A 16,869-nucleotide genomic window follows, 5' to 3' on the forward strand; every position below is an offset into this window, starting at 1 on the left:
TAAAATAATTTTCTTGGTCTTATTTAATACCTGCAGCTACGTAGTGTAATATAGCAGCCCTTGATGTTGTGTGCTCCCTGATATGGCAGCAGCCCAGCTGAGCCATGCTATGAGGAAAGCTGGGGACAAAGATTCAGGTAGCACAGGCTTATAAGATCTTTGCAGAGTTATTCACTCATTTTTTTATAATGGAGAAATAGAGATTTGCTAAGTGCCACCCAGGTTCTAAACCCTCCCTTATGCCCTGCTCACTGCTGTCAGGCAAGAGGCTGGGCTGGAAGTATTTGTAGCTCTTCATAAAGAGAAGTAAAGCCCTTGCAAGTAGAAAGGCTTCCAAGCACAGGTGCTGTTTTCTAGCACTTTTCCCAGGCAAATGATGAGAACCTATCATCTGCCTTTGGGAAGAACTGGCAGTCAGCAAGAGATAAGGAACATGGAGAGGGGAAAGGAGAGGAAGTGGATTTAAGCAGTGGGTAGTGACTGGAGAAGCAGAGGACCAGGGGTCATCCTGAAAACTGGTGCCAGAGAACAGAACAGCACTTTCCTAGACCTTGTCTGCATTGCCACTTAGTGCCTCAGGCTTCATCTGTGTGAAACTTAAGTCTCACGTACTGGCACGAAGAGCAGGAATTTCAGTCACCAAGGGTCCAAGCTAAGAAACAGAAGTCTTACTGTCCTATGAATACTTTCATTATACATAAAGAGACAGTGTTCTGATTGGTGTGCTGCTTGTCAGTCATTGTAAGTCTTCTCTCTCGAGTCCCTTCGTGACTGTTCTTTCAGCTTCTATACAACTTGAATCTGAAATTGAGGTGTCCTTATCATTACCCACCATGATCATATGCTCACACACTATCTCCTAATATTACTCTCACACATAGCAATGGAGCTTTTTCTCTTTTTTTCTCACGAACAAGAACAGAAAAATAATTTACACGAGCCAGAAAAACTGTGTTATCACCTGCTCACCACTGCCAAGCCCCCTTTATTTCACATAGAGCACAAGGCTCCCTGCTGTTCAATTTGGACATGGTCTCATCTACAGATAAAACTACAACCTCAGGAAATTACAGTTCACAGGCTCCACATCACATCTTGCTTTCAGTAAGACGTAATAACCCTGAAAATTAGAAGAGTAAATGCCCTTGGCCGTAAGTAGGCAATATAATGTGGTACAGAGCCCCTGCGGTGGTGGAAGGGGGGGAAGAAAAAAAAAAAGGAAAAAAGAAAGAGGGGGGGGAAGATGGGGAAAGAGGAGTGGGGGCAAAGAAAGAGGGGAAAGGCAAAAAAGAAAGGGGGAGGGGGAAAGAAAAGCGGGAGAGAGGAGAGAAAAAAAAACAAAAGAGGGAAAAGAAAAAAAAAAGGGCGGGTGTCCCGATGTCCCTTTTTCCCAGAACGGGGGCAGCGCACCCGCACCCGCTCCGCCGGGACACGTGAGGCGGCGGCACCCGCTCACCCTCCGCGCCAGAAGGGCGCACGCCCGCCCGCAGAGCCCCACCGCGCCGGACCGAACCGGGCCGCACCCCCGAGGGGCCGGGGCCGCCCCTTGGCAGTCCGACGCAGGGAGGGCCCCTTAAAGGCGGGGTCGGGGCTGGGGAGGCGCGGAGGGGCTCCGGTCGCAGCGGGCGGTGTGCCTGGCTCATGCACTGCAGCAGGTAAGCCCCGCACCCCCAGACCCCGCCGTGCCCGTCCTGCGGGCTTCTGCTCCTCTCCTTGTGGGTGTGCAATCCCGCTCCGCGAAACAGCGGCCATCAAGCTTTGCATTTTGGGCAATAAAACCTCAGAAAATTGCTCTGCTCTGCTCTCCTCCCTTCCTGCGGTTTCACACAGAGGTCCTGCAGCAGCGTCCCGAGGCTTGCGCAGCGCCTGTTAATGCTGCTGAACTCGCCTCGCCTGGTGCTGCAGCTCATCTGTACCTCTCCCGGCAGCCTGCCTCTTACAGGTTGCGGGGTTGGTTTTTTTTCTTGTTGGGTGTTTTTTGTTGTTGCGTTTCCCCTTCCCCCCCCCCACCTCCCCTCTCCCACTGTCTTTGACACTGCAAAAGCTTAAGAGCAATTGCTTCAAGAACTGGTTACGAAAGTTGCAGAGAGTATTTTTGAAGCCTTAAGGCTTTTCCTATTAAGTCAAAGCAAAACTTGATTGTTTGATGGTAGCATGCTCCTCGTCCTTCTTATTATGACTAACACTGCCACAGTAAAAAAAAAAAAAAAAAAAAAGCAAGAAATGTTAAGAGGCTAGCACAAATTCTGCGTGTTTGTTTGCTTTCCCATGACTCAACAAAACCCTGCATTTCCAGTGAGGACTGCATCCTTCTCAGAAGAGATGTGCTACAGATGAAGCCCCATTTTTACAAATACTCAAGTTAACTGGCTTTGAATGGGCCATGTTCTTGCATAGCAATTGTGATTTTCATCATCTGAGAGACAGGGTTGTGAATAAATCTTTACAAATAAAGCATTCTTCATTAATATTTGCAGAAGGCTTTCAGAATGGACTGTGGGGATTATAAGAAGATTTTTTAAAAACCAGTTCTTGAAGCATGATAATGTGAAAATCAAAGTGTTCCCTTTCTCCCCTGCCCTTTTTTAATTTCTATTGTTCAGTCAGCTGTCAATATTAACAATACAAGAGCTCTGTTACCTGGACCTAGGTTAATAGCTCATAGAAAATATTTCCAAAGGTACTTAAGTGTTTTTATGAATCTCAATGAACCTAAACCAGAGTACTTTACTAATGCATTTATAGTTGTTCAGAGTTGTGCATGTTGCCTCTGCATCAAGGTACAGAGCACCCCATTTGATGCTCTGGTGGGATAGGTGTCTTGCTCAATGTAGTGCTGTCTCTGCTCAGAGATGAAGCAGCTGATCCATCTTGGTAGAATTTTAAGACCTGGCTCAAAGTCTTTAAAAGGAAGCTCAAGTGGATGAAAACTTCCACTGTATCTGTATCTATCTTACTGTTTACTAAGATGATGTCTTTTGTCTTCTGAAGGAAATGTGTTCAATTAGCTGTCAATAAAATTTGTTTTTCAGAGGTTCAGAAAAAGCATATGAAACTACATTTGAATTGAAACAATACAGAATTAGCAAGAAATGACGGAATAGTCTTCACCCTAGTTCCTAGGTTTGAACCATTGATTTTCATTTAGGCATCATTATTTAAAGCCATGCAAAGATGAGACCATTAAGACAGCCACTGAAGCAAATATGCATTCGTAAGAAGTTTCTTATCTGATGTAAAAAATAACAGTATCCTGTATTTCTGCTGCTTTCAGGATGATACAGATCTTGGACCCAAGACCCTTGCCAAGCTCCATCATGCCTGTGGACATGGCCATGAGAATTTGCTTAGCCCATTCTCCACCACTGAAGAGTTTTCTCAGCCCCCTTGAGGACTGTCAAAGAAGCAACTTTGTGAACAGACTCAAACCTCTCAGACCATGTCTTCATGTGAGACGTGACTCCGAAGCTCAGAAGAGTGACTGGAACCACTCAGCAGCCCGAGCCAAGAAGCGAGTTGTGTTTGCAGACTCGAAGGGGCTGTCCCTGACAGCAATACACACCTTCTCCGAGGCCCAGGAGCAGCCTGGGTGGGATCCTCAGTTTGACTTCTTAGGCCTTGAAAATATAACATCTAGCTTAAAGCTACATGAGGAGAAAAACTTGATTCTGGGTTTCCCTCGGCCCTCAGCTGACTACTTGGACTTTAGGAACCGCCTGCAGAAGAACTCGGTCAGCCTGGAGAACTGCACCCTGCAAGAGAAGTTGCTGTCTGGCACTGTGAAAGTGAAAAATGTGAGCTTTGAAAAAAAGGTTCAGGTTCGAATTACCTTTGATACCTGGAAGACCTACATGGACGTTGAGTGTGTATACATGAACAATGTTTACAATGAATCTGAAAATGATACCTTCTCGTTTACCATAGACTTGCCTCCTTCTGTTCCCTCTGAAGAGAAGATAGAGTTTTGCATTTCCTACCAAAGTGGAGAACAAACCTTCTGGGATAATAACGAGGGTCAGAATTACAAGATTCTTCATGCAGAGTGGAAGCCTGATGGTGTTCAGATACCATCTGCCAAGAAAGACTGTGTAGATCTGCAGACTTCAAGGAGACAAGAGAGAGAGCCTGATCAACTAGGCAGCCCGAGGCTGTACAGTGGCTTCTTTTCCCAGTGGCAGAGACTGGATCAGACTGAAAATTCATTACCATATTGGTAATGTGGTAATTTGTAATCAGTACTTGCAAAGAAGTATTCTTCCATTCAACAGCAAAACAGTGTTAGTTTTCTGGTTGACATACTATGTAATGTAACCACCTGCCAGGTTTTGTTGGCTGGCTGAACAAATCCAAATTCACTAGTCTGTGAGACTTGTTAAACCATACTATGCTACTGAAGTTTTTAGCCAAAACTTATCCTTGGGAAGAAAGAAAAGATGAAACCCATGTGTATGCCATCTACTGCAGAAATAGCATGCCTGTGTCTTTAGTATGCACTGCTTGCTTTCTGCTGTAGGCTCTCCTGAGTCACTGGGTGAGAGACTCTTGAGAGACAGTAAGGAATGGTAGCTTAGCAAGCTGTAGTGACTGCATGTGTGAGTATGCGTGCGTGTACAGGGACGTTGCATGAAGAGAACATCACAGTTAATTTTGCAGCTGTTATTGCAGTTGAGATGAGGTGATGCTGTGAGGATGGAGGTTTGCTATCACTCTGTGTGTGTGTAGCAGAGACAGGTAGGAATGCATACCTGGAACCTGTGGCTTCAATACAGGGCAAGAAACTTGGAGAGGTTAATGGAAAACTGAGAGAAGGTAAAGAGATAGGATGTGCTCTGTAACTTGGAGCTGTACAGTGTTAAAATTTCTTCTTTCCATAGCTGCTCTTCTACATCCTAGAGAAAGTTCTGTGGGATTAAAAGGAGAGTACAGAAACTTATGCACAGTGGTGGAAATGACTACTACTTTGAGAAGACATCTCTGTCCTTCTTGGCTTTATGAATAATAAATGTCCTGCATTTGAGAACAAATCTAAAGTTGACTTCACTTTCTACCCACTTAGCAGGGAGATGGTTACCTTCTAATGTTAAAAGAAAAACGTGCCTTTTAAAAAAGTTTTTAGACCACCCTGCATACCAAAGGTGGGGTTAGGTGGCAAAACCGACCAAGTGATTAGTAAACTTCTAGCCTGTAGCAGCATTTGATTACTTGACTCATTATCTGATCCAATTTTACAGCATCTGGTGGTCCAGTATCCTGCTCCCTGTTAAAAGGTTAATGATGACTTTTCACAAGTGAGTAATATTGGCCAAGTCCTTCATATTGAAGACAGTGAATTAGCTACACTTTGTGAAAGTTGATTTCCTTAAAAGAGCAGGGTTGCTACTATTTTTTTCTAAACTGAATATAGGTTTGCACATAAAGCAAAAAAACTTGCTGTTTTATTGTACCTCATTCTTTGAAGAATTTTTTTAGACCTAAGTAATCTAATATATATTTTGTATCTGTGTGCTCATAATTTAGGTTTCTGAGCTGTCAAACTGTAAAAGTGATCTGTGTTTCATGCAAGACTTGTTGTCCAATACATACTTGGAAGATGTGAATACAAGCATACCTTTTAGCTGGACAGAAGTGTTAACATCAAAATAAAAATCACATTTTCAACCATTGATAAAAAGTATGATATTCTGAGTCTAAAGCTACTTGCAGTGTAGTGAGACAACAAATGCTAAGGTAAAATAAGCCCGCTTCACTAATTGCTCTTTTTCCCAATGTAACCCTTGCTGTTATGTGCAAACAGGCCATTTTAAGAATAAATTGTATTTTGATATACCTGTTTCTTACTGTGTCAGCTCATTATATACACATTATACTGTATTAGCTCATTATATACACTGCTGTTTGGGGCATTGGGAGATTGGGTTTTCTCCTTTTACACCCAGGAATCCAACTGAACTGCTATCAGTACCAAACTGCTCCTTGAAAAATAAAATGCCTGTCTTTGAGACAGTTGTTTAATTTTGACATTGCAGCATGGACCTACCCTTGCAGTTACTTAGAATGGAGAAAACAGTGTGGTAAGGGCTTAGTCCCTGGCAGGTAGAAGGGTTTGGATCACCCCTTCTACGTGGCAATATAGGCCATCACAGCAACAGAACAGGCAAGCTGTGAACACCAGTCAGATACCAGATATTATGTATGGGATCTCTTAACACATTAAGAAAATTCAGTGACAAGATCCAGTGTGGTTCAGTCTGTTGCACACAATGTCAGAGGTGTGAAATTGAGTTTTAGTTATGAAAAATCAGTTCCAAAAATGGAAAAAGGCAATATGGTGCTGACAGTGTGTCTCTGAGCTGGAAAATCATATAATTGTCCAGGCTGGAAAAGACCTTCAAGATCATTGAATTAGCTTTGTCCTAACCCTGTTACCCTATTCCTGCCTCTACTCCTGTTTCAATAATTACCTGCATGTCAGCCATTCCTGACTGGCATTTGCCCAACCTATTCCTATATCCCTCCCATTATAAAGGCCTCACAAACTTTTCAGTTATTCTTTCCTCTTCTTACCTTAAAAGAGGCTTCTGAAGTCTTAACTAAATTAATATTAAGCTCCTAACTGCTTGCTTTATTCTGCATAGACAAGAAGGGAAGACTATATCTTTCTTTTTGCAGTAGCCTATAAGTGCTTGAGAGCAAAGAACTAGCTTTCCCTTCTCTCCCCACATCCCTTCTGTAGGCTATGTAATACTTGGCTGAATGAAAAATTAGTATTTCAGGTTGTTTGGAAAGGAACCCGTCAGACCTTTGGATTTTTCCTTAAGGCAGAAATATCACTCTCAGCTTGCTCTGCTGAAAGCCTTGCAGTGTGGTCCTCAAATTCACCAGTGAAAACATAATACAGCTCTTTAATTGCTGAACTGGCTTCATCTGTCTCATACAATAAAGCCTTGGAAATGTACATATTTCTGTAGTGCTTGGTAGACTGTTTTTGAATCTTATGACAGGTAGGCAGATTGAATCAGTGCTGCATTTCACTGAGCAATTACTTCTAAAGAAAGCATTTCCTCTGCTAAAAACATCTTTTTCCTGCTCCTGCTCCCTACATTTCAACCAGCTTCTAACATTCCATCCTCATTTATCTACTTCCTAAACCTGTCATTACATTGGACACCTTTCATTTCTTCCATGTGAAGAACTGCTTCCCACTTCAGTGACAAAATTCACACAAGCTTGATAGAATAGGATTCATGTAGAAAAGGCAGACTGCCTTTTGTCTTTGCAGTGTTTACTGCAAGCAGTCCAGTGCTGGTCTTGCTAAGTGCCTCTCAAACAATGAGGTAGAAAATACCAGGATTAGATCAGACAAGGTGCAGCGCTGTGGTTGTTGGTAATTCTGTAAGATGCTGTAGGCATTGCAGTGCACTGAAGGTATAGTGGTTGTGTACATGTGTTACATCCTCAGCTTCCTTTGAGTGCAGGGAAAAAACCAAGGCTGCTCAACAGGTAAAGATTGTGCTTTCTGACAGAAGTAAGATTGTAATTACAATAAATTAGCAAGAAATTAGCAAGCAGAACAGAGTCAGGTGAAAGGAGTAGAATATTGAACAAGCAGGCAAATGTAGAAACTGGAAATCTACGAGACAAGTAATTGATTCACTATTTACTATACTGTAGAAGAAACAAATGGGGAAGAATAAAATAAAAATTGCTTGCTTCACAGGTGTTATGAGGGAAATACCTCTGCTATCTCTTCATATGTCTGCTCATCATAGTATTTGACATGCTTTTGGACTTGCAACATCTTGCACCTTGCTTTTAGGAGTGACATCAAAGTGGCTGCTGCTACATACTTGACTAGATGGCAATGAGACTGATCTGGCAATTCCTCTCTCTTGAAGAAATGGTAAAAACAAAACAAAAAAGCACACAGCACAGCTCCTTCCCAAATAGTCCCCTCTTCCCCCAGCCATACATACAACTTCAAGTCATGAAGTAAAATCTGTGAAATCATAATTTCAAAAGCAAATATCTGAATTTTTTTTCCACAGAATAATTCTTTGTGAAACTATAATTTTAATAAATTAATTCATAGTATACAGCAAGTATCATTAACTGAAACGAGGCAAAGTTGAGATGTTTTGTGGTTGTTTTTCAAAAAGACTTTTACTTGCTAGGCTTTGCTTTTGTCTCCTGCCTTCCCACTCACAATCTCACTCTGGTTTGCCTAGAGGGAATTCTGCATCTAACCAGGAGATAGATTGGTTCCAAAAGCATCCAGCTGCCTTGTTTCAACCCCACAGTTACAGTAGAATTTATAGAATTAAAAAAAAAAACAAAACAACAAAACAGCTCTCAAACACCAACAAACCAAGAAGCAAACCAGCAAAACCCCCAGTTCTATTCCTCAATTTAAAAGCTAATTACATACTGCATGTTCATAATGTCGATCAGGTCAAGAATATTATGGTGCAGCACAGACATCTTTGGCTTGGCTCTGAGCACCATAGCAAACCCACTGACCCAGGAAAACAGATCCATCCACACACTAAGAGCCCAGCCACAGCCACCACTGACCCCTCCTCCTCTACCCTCTAAAAGCTCAGCCCACAGACTGATACAGTGCAGAAACACAAAGGAACTGCAGAATTTGATGGATACAGTTAAAGATGATTTTGTGTTCAGATGACAATTGTGTGTCAAATACTGACATCCTTCAAAGGATCCACGTAGCAAAGGTGAGTTCCTAACAAAAACATTCCTAATATCTTATGTTCCACATTATTATGTTTTTGAAAGAGTCTCACCCTCCTTTTGCCCTCAAAGGTGCACAGTCAAGACCAGGATATGGTCCTGGCATCTGTAATTATCACCTCAGCGCCTGCACCAACAAAACCATTTACCCTTTGCTCTGCTTTGGGTAGTCAGGAACTATTAACTCCCAAGCCATTCTCCCCAGCCCTAGAGCTTCTTGTTTCTCTCCGGCTATAAGATCCTCCTTCTCTTACCTGTTGTAGTCTTCTGGAAGACTGTGGGTGTCTGTATTACTGGATTGTGTCACTTTCAGAGGCCTGCCACCATCTTTATTCAGGAAGGTACACAGGAACATGACTGCTGGTAGAAGGAGACTGCAGCAACCGAGATGAGTTAAGACCACTCTGGACAAGAACTGAAAACCACACCACCAGCAGGAGATGGAAAGGATGGTTATGGCTGAAGTGAATCTTCTGCAGGCCTGGGAATGGTGGGTTAGTGCTGAGTGCTGCGTTAGCAGAAGCTGAGTAAATGGGAGTAGCACATGCTGCTTGTAGGAACACACCTGGTGGTAATTTGCTAAATAATTGAGTGGCATTCATTCTCCTTCAGAGGAAACATTTTACCATGCTGGAGAAAAACAAAAGGTGTGTTTCACAGGCTTCTATCTCACAGTCCTAGTTGTACTGGGACATTTCCCAACTTTTTATATGGTCTCATGTGAAAGTGCAAGTCTAAGATACCACTGAATTAAAACTTGGGACTACCCTGTAAACAGTATGGACATTGCTAGAGTAAGAGAGAAACAGAGTGGATATAAGTTGTTTCTACTCAGCTGGAAGAGTGGTGGGATAATACACTCCGTGATGAGCATGAGTGAAGATGATGCCCCTCTATTTCAAAATCTGTGAGAAGCTGAAAACTAAAGAACTCAACTCTGATATTAATTCTAACCAGTACTTAGAAAACCAGAGTATTTTGGTATTTTCAGTAGGCTGCAAATGTCAAGTATTACGCTCGTATTCTCAAGCACAGTTGCATTTTGTTCTATTCAGTGATAAATATCCTACTTCTTAAGAATAAAATGTCATACAAATGCTGCAAGTTCACTTTCTGGAAAGATGCAGGTTAAAGTATCATGCAGTCGCAGCCTCAAGTTGACTGTGGGGGCCAGGCTGGGTTTCTCCTCATGCTTCAGGAAAAAAGATAAATGAAGTGTTTCTGAGCTCACATCTCGCTCCCGCTGGCTCCAAGAGGCTGCCCAGAGCATAGGATTGAGCTGAGTTCAGGTCACAGTGGCTGTGAAGCCATTTGTCCTAGCAGGTGTGGTCTTTCTTGTCTCTTGTGATAATATGGGAAAAGAATTACTTTCTGTTGACACGGCAATGATGCAAAAAGAGAGGCCCATGCAGCCATTTAAAATAATCAGCCTCTATTCCTGGGTTTAAAGTGCCTTAGGACAAAATTTTACCTTTCAGAACCTGTGGGCCACAGGTATGTACTAGCACCTTCCTCAGCCACTGGTGAGTTATGGCAGCATTGCCATTACAAGGAACCTTTAGGCAGACACATATGTTTATAGCTAACTTATCATGTTAGGGAAGCAAAAGCAGAATAGAGTGAATTCCAAATCCAAAGTACCACCCCTCCTTCCTTTTCTGTGTGGATTATATCAGCCCCTCTGGTGTTTGCTTGTCCCTCTTGGGAGCCTTTCCAAAGCTTTTTCAGCTCTTGGATTTGGTGCCTGGCACTGCTGATGTGTGGAATTAAAAATATAAGGCATATTTGCCACCTTCTGTTTTTAGACTACCAACAGAGAATATAGTCCTTGGCTGGGACATGAAGCCAGGAAACCCAAAGGAGACAACTGCAGTGCTCCAGAGGGCGGAGAGGAGAGCCCAGCAAGGGGGGGGGAGGGCAGATGATGTGTTGTTTATTATTGCAACAACACATCATCAGTAGGGTAAAACTAACCTGTCTCACAAGGGTCTAAACCCAGCTCATGTGGGTGAACAATCCAACGCTTGGGGAATTCTGCTTCACAATGATAGGAAGAGCTGACATTGGAGGATCGAAAAGCGACGTTGCTATGAATGCTTGGCCACCACAAGCCAGTTATCCCTGTGGTAACTTTTCGACACCTCCTTCTTAAAATCCAAAAAGCCAGAAGGATCGTGAGGCCACGCTTTCACGGTCTGTATTCGTACTGAAAATCAAGATCAAGCGAGCTTTTTGCCCTTCTGCTCCACAGAGGGCAGAGGGAAGGAGGCAAAAGTCTCTCTGGAGCTACAGGAGCAGCCAGAGGAGAGGGAATCTGTGGATAAAAGCTCTGTCAAATGCTCATTGCTATATATTATCTGGCACAGAAACGTGCTGAAGAGTTATTGCAAGAGACAAGACGAAAATGTTTTTGTCTATTGCCCTTTGGCCAGGAAAAGGAGTGGGTTAAAACTTACTTGATATCTGTAGCTGTTAGCAGTTGAAGTAGTTTGATGAAAGACAGTAAAAAAACTTATTTTGCCTTGACAGTCTTGATATACAAAATGAAAAACCTTTTATTAAAAACAATACAGAGAATGGGAAATGTGTTTTCATCACTCTTAATGGAACGTTATTAACTGCTCTAGCATTTTCTTTCCAAAATGGCCTACTGACATTTTCCAGACACCGTTCTACCTGTTTTCCAAGTTGTCTCATTTACTGAGTATTTTTTAAACCCTCAAGGCATAGCTTAGCTATAAAAGCAATACCTAGAAAAATAGTCTCTCTCAATACTTTTGAAGCATCTTCTCAGACACCAGGATTACCACCACTCTGGCAAGACCAGAAACCAGAATAAGTTTCTAATAATGTGTCTTTATATTTGTTCTTTTGGTAAAGAGACCAGTGTAATTCATATGCACACAGCCTGTGGCTTAGGTGCCATAGGGACATTTGTGACAGGTTTAAAATAGTCTTGAGACTGTGCTGGGCCTTTTTTTCATCCACGGTTTTGATTTTTGTCAGAGCAACTTTGTGCCCTTCCTGCTCTGAGTCACAAGTTTGTGCAGAAAAGCATGGGAGCCCCTGCAGTATTTTATGAAAGGATTTATTTGTGTGCCTTTATATAGACAAATCTGCACAGTAGTTTTTAATGTGGTTTTTTTCCAATTGATTTTAAATTCCGGCTTCCTGCAATTGATCTTTGGTGTTACCACAAGTCTGCTGGTTTTGTGACTACACAGCAGGCACAGTTTGACAACACTGGTGTGGGAGAAGTATCTGTAGGACAATTCCTCTTAAATTAATGCCAGTCCTTCCACAGTGCCTTTGGCCCATTATACTCAAGCATCTTTTGTTCTCCAAAGGCCATTCCTTTTCAGCACCCTGAGCCCATGTGGTTTCCTGGACAGCATAGATTTACTTTCACATAATGGTGCAAATTAAGTGTCTCTCTCCCTCAGCAAATGTGGGACCTGTGTGACTGCCTTTCAAACTGGCAAAGCACTGTGAAAGTGAAAAGGACAGACCACGGTCTGGAGTCCCTGGATATTTTCCACCATCCGGTCCTTACTGCTTGCCAGAGCTCCTCCCTTCCCATGCTGAGCTGCCAAGAAGAGCCCAGCCAGCTTAGAGGCTGGGTGAGTAAGGGCTGAGCTGCAGCTCAGTCATGCTGAAGGAAATACTCCTTTGCTTTAAGGAGACACTGAAACAGTATTACTGCTAGCATCTGTTTCCTCTTGAATGTCTATTTACTCACACATTTGACAGATGGAGCAGTGATGGGGAGATGAGTCCTGAAAGCCTCTGGCTAATTTAACTGATTTGGAAATGTAGCTGAGAAATGCGTATATTTCAATCCTCTCTATTTTCACAGGGGTTTTACTCCTTTCATTCAGCAAAAGCTAGAGCTAGAAACCAAATTTGAATTTAATTTAGCAATGAGTGAAGTAGAAGACGGAGGTGTGGAGGTGTGGCTGATCCAAACCAATTTACCCATTCTCATGTTTCTGCAAACCTGCTAAATTTTCCACCCTGCAAGTAGCTAGGATTTCTCCCAGTTATTCTGCCATTGTGCTTGCTTTCCTTCTTGGACTCCCTGCCATTTTTCCTCTCATGCATCCTCAAACCTTAAACTTTCTATTCTCACCTTCTGCCCTGCCTGAAATCCACAGGCAGTATGTGCTGGTGTGTGAGAGCAGTAATTACATCTTTAGGAAGTATAGTGGTGAAGGGGTTGAAGGTGATTCAGCAGAACACTTAATTAGCAAACTTCACAATCAAAGGCAATTGTGAAATAGGTAGTCAACCTAAAGGCCTTTTTTAGCATCCTTAAATATTCTATCCCATTATACCTACAGACTGCAAATTAAAGCACTGTGAAAGGTCAGGGATGGCACCTAAAAGCCATGAGCAATTCTGCACAGGTCTACCCTGTCAGCTGTTCTCTTGACTCTCAAAAACCACGGTAATTTAGTTAGAAATCAGTTTTTTCTGATGAGTCAGAACTAATAGTATTATCCTGGCACAACCGAAGCACTAGCAATTAAACCTTACACTCCAGTTGTTCTGTCTTTTCATTCACTACCAGTTCTCATGTGATTCTGGCTTACTTGCTCTGAAGGAGCTGGAGGCAGATGGTCTATCAGGTATCACAGGGCTGTGCCATACTGATATCAGGCTAACTGTAGTGTTAAAATCTATGTTCTGAACAAAAAAGATTGCATTTATATAATGAATCCACCATGTGGTTATATTGCAGCATCTATTGAAACAAGAGGAAAACAGCACTGGATACCAATATCATAAAAGGAACCAGCAGCTAATTGTGTGATTGCCTGGGTTAGCATTTGCTATAAATCACAGTAATTGGCAATGTAAACTAAAGTCAAAGACATTTCTTCCAAAATTTAACAAATTATAATTTCTTTTAAAAAATATACAGCTTGGGGTAACCATTTATAAGGCTAAAGATGAACCATCACTGGAGTGAGCCACACAGACTGTTTTGCAGGATGTGTACATCTGCAAGCTTCCTTGGCAGCCCTGTCAGCACACTGACCCAGTTATTTGATATCTTCCTCTTCTGTCTATCTTTCCAAACAAAGCCTACTTGTTATGTGGTATTTTGTAAAAGACGTATCTGTAGAAGTCAGCATGAGACCAAGAAACTCCTGGTTTACGGCTTAAAGAATGCAAAGCTTAACATAAAAGTATTTTACAGCAATGACATGCTGTCCTCTTTCTGCTTTATATGGCCAAGTGGATAATCTTTCCTTATCTGCTAACTATGTTATCTGTAATACCCTGGAAAGCATTTGCAGCTGCTAAAAAACCCTGTATTATCTATGAATGTTCTATTTTACAAAATTGCATTTTTTGTTTACATAGTATAAAGATGCTGCATGCTGAAAATATTTTCTTTAAGGCTGACAATATTTTGAAGGCATATTAGAATGCAAGTGCTGGGGTTTTAATTTAAGCAGAAGAGAACATCTGAATGCCAAGCAGGGAAAGCTGCGAGTGGAATGAGAGTGCTGTGGCCATGCTGGTGAAGTCACATCTGAGAGCAGACATAAAGGCTCCTAAGTCTGTAGCTCGGTGTTAATCATGCAACAAATTTTCCCTGAGCTCAGAACTGAGTCTGCTTCTGCTCTTCCTAAGGGGAAACAAGGCATTTAAAAAAACATTTTCATAAAAACTACCTGATTATGGAAACCATTCAAATCAGCAAATATGAAAGTGTGTGTCACCCCTTGTTCTTCTCAGTAATTTATTTTGCACTTCACTTAATTGTAATTTTTAAATTTCACTTAATCCAGTACTGCCAAATGCCTCTATGCTTTTGGTTTTCTCCCTTTTAATTCGTTTCTTAAAAGTCTGAATTAAGGTCTACCTATCTCCTTTCAAGGTTCCAATTTCTGTTAAAGAATAGAATCAGAAAGAGAGCAGAGAGAGACACACACTAAGATTAAAAGGAAATGGCTGTGATACTCACAGTGTCACTGTGACCACACAGAACAGTGAATAATTCAGGTGACAATTCTGCCAGTGGTGCACAGGCTGTGGGAGTTCTTGCAGCCACTGATGTCATGGACCCTTCTTTCTGTGCTAGATTATCACTAGCTACCTCAACATACATTTAGATTCCCTCTTACATCTAAAAAAATAGAAGTAACGTCTTGTAGAAGAGTGTTCAGCCCATGAGCTGGTTCCTCTGGATCTGAGAAGTGGTCCTTGGAAACATCTTTTTTAAGGGGTTCTGTTGTACTCCATAGACACCAAACTTCCTTGCATATAATAAAAACTGGATATATCTTAACAGCCTTTGCTGTTTAAAATATTAATCTGCCATGCCTTTCCCTATGTACACCGAATTATTTTTAAATTGCCATTGAATAAAATGAACAAACAGTTCCTGAATCCATCCAGGAAGTAATGTATCTGCACTAGAAATCAGCTCAAAGTAGGTCCTCAGTTGCTGGAGTTTCTCACAGCTGAGGTACCTTTGATGCACACAGCCACAGAACTAGGAAACTGGGAAATGTTAACAACAGAACCTGAAGCTTTTATAGGCTGCATCTCCTTGCAGGCTTAAGCAGCAGCGAAATGGAGTTGGGGGAGCAAAGGGGTTGGATGCCAAAATTCCTTTCCAGATCTGGATCTCACTGTAATGAAGCCTCCACTGGATTTCAACAAAGGGTCTGTTATTTGACCTCTGGTCCTCCCTTCACTTTCAAAATAAAGGTAGATGTATAATAGGATTATCATATTCACCTGGTAATGCTTGAAAGAGCAGCTGAAGAGGTAAAGGGGATTCGTGGATAGCTTGTATATACTTGGAGGAAATTGATTTTCAGGGAGGAAATGTCAGAATCCCTCTCTGAAATGTATACAGTATTTGCCTTTTCCAGAAAAAAAAAATACAGCTCATTTCTTTAAATGGTGTTACTAAGTTCTTAAACAGTTCTTCAGTGTGAAATGTTGTATTTTTTCCAAGTATGTATACATCTATTGAGCATTTTACAATGGCTAGAAACATAGTCTACACAGAAACGTTTATCCTAATTCTGTTGATAAGTACCTTGTTACAAACATAGCTGAGATGCCACAAAATATTTTCCCTTATAAGAGACAAAGCGTATTCATGTATTTCTGACTTCAATAATGCTGCTGTAGCAAAATATGTATTCATAAATTCACCTTACTAGAAAATACCATAAGGAGAACAATTACCATGTTTCCAAGGAGATCCCACAACAGATCCTGTATTAAATAATGTTCTGGCTTCATGTTGAATGAGCAGTGTTTTCTTTTTAATCTAAAAATGGGACATCATCTCAAGGGTACATACACTTACCCAAACTGTTAATTAATCAATTCAGCTTCAGCTGATGCCTCTGTTAAGGAGCTCATAACAGAGAATATTTTATGCTCACCTCAGACACATCTTTGCCTACTTTTAGTTAAAGGCCTTCTCTCTAGAAAGCTGATGGCAAAGATGAACACACTCAGCATGTTCTTATAGCCTCATTCACATGTTTTATATCATTAGTCTTGCTTTATCTATGTTATCTCACCTCATCCTTTTCCTGGGTAATTGAGAGGTGAGCTTATATCAGGATCAGGTAATGAAGTAGAAGTTGTATCTTGGGCAAAGATTTTACCCCAGGTAGATTCCCAGGGACTTTCAGGGAGACTGAAGGGAGCTAAGAATGCACTAAGTCAGGTTTACAGCTTCTGGATCTGGCCCTACTGTAAGCAAGGCGAGGAGCTGCTCTCATGAATTGTGGCCTTGACCCACAGAGTGGACTGCTCGGATGTTGTGGGGCCACATTTCTGACTATTCAGCTTGTGTTCCAGACCTTTGCTGAGGTCAACCTGATTCACAGCTTCACGTGTGGGACTAGAGGGGCAAAGCAGAAGGGCAGACTGTTAGGCACCATGGCTACATAAGGTTGCACAAGCAGAGGAGGGAAGGGAGCATGTGAATCCTCTGCCACGTCCCTGTATAGCAGAAAAACTTTCCCCAAAAATGCAGCATCAGGTTGTGGCTTTGAAAGCATAGATATGAAGAGCATGAAAAAGGAACCATAATTTTAACTTCTTGCAGATTCAGAAGTGTGTCTTGCTTTAAATCTT

The 16,869-nt window shown here is 41.8% G+C and overlaps 1 protein-coding gene and 1 long non-coding RNA gene across 2 annotated transcripts in view; one reads left to right on the top strand and one right to left on the bottom strand.

Annotated features, from left to right (window-relative positions):
• LOC139798037 (uncharacterized) overlaps positions 1–16,869 on the bottom strand; it is a 41,272-nt gene that overhangs the window by 11,140 nt on the left and 13,263 nt on the right. The window lies entirely within an intron of this gene.
• Positions 1,468–5,826, top strand: PPP1R3C (protein phosphatase 1 regulatory subunit 3C). Its single transcript, XM_071748725.1, has 2 exons — positions 1,468–1,655; positions 3,275–5,826. Exons 1-2 carry the CDS (start codon positions 1,642–1,644, stop codon positions 4,215–4,217), a joined length of 957 nt encoding a protein of 318 aa, XP_071604826.1. The 5' UTR covers positions 1,468–1,641; the 3' UTR covers positions 4,218–5,826.

This window comes from Heliangelus exortis, chromosome 7 (genome assembly GCF_036169615.1).
Source record: "Heliangelus exortis chromosome 7, bHelExo1.hap1, whole genome shotgun sequence".
NCBI lineage: Eukaryota > Metazoa > Chordata > Aves > Apodiformes > Trochilidae > Heliangelus > Heliangelus exortis.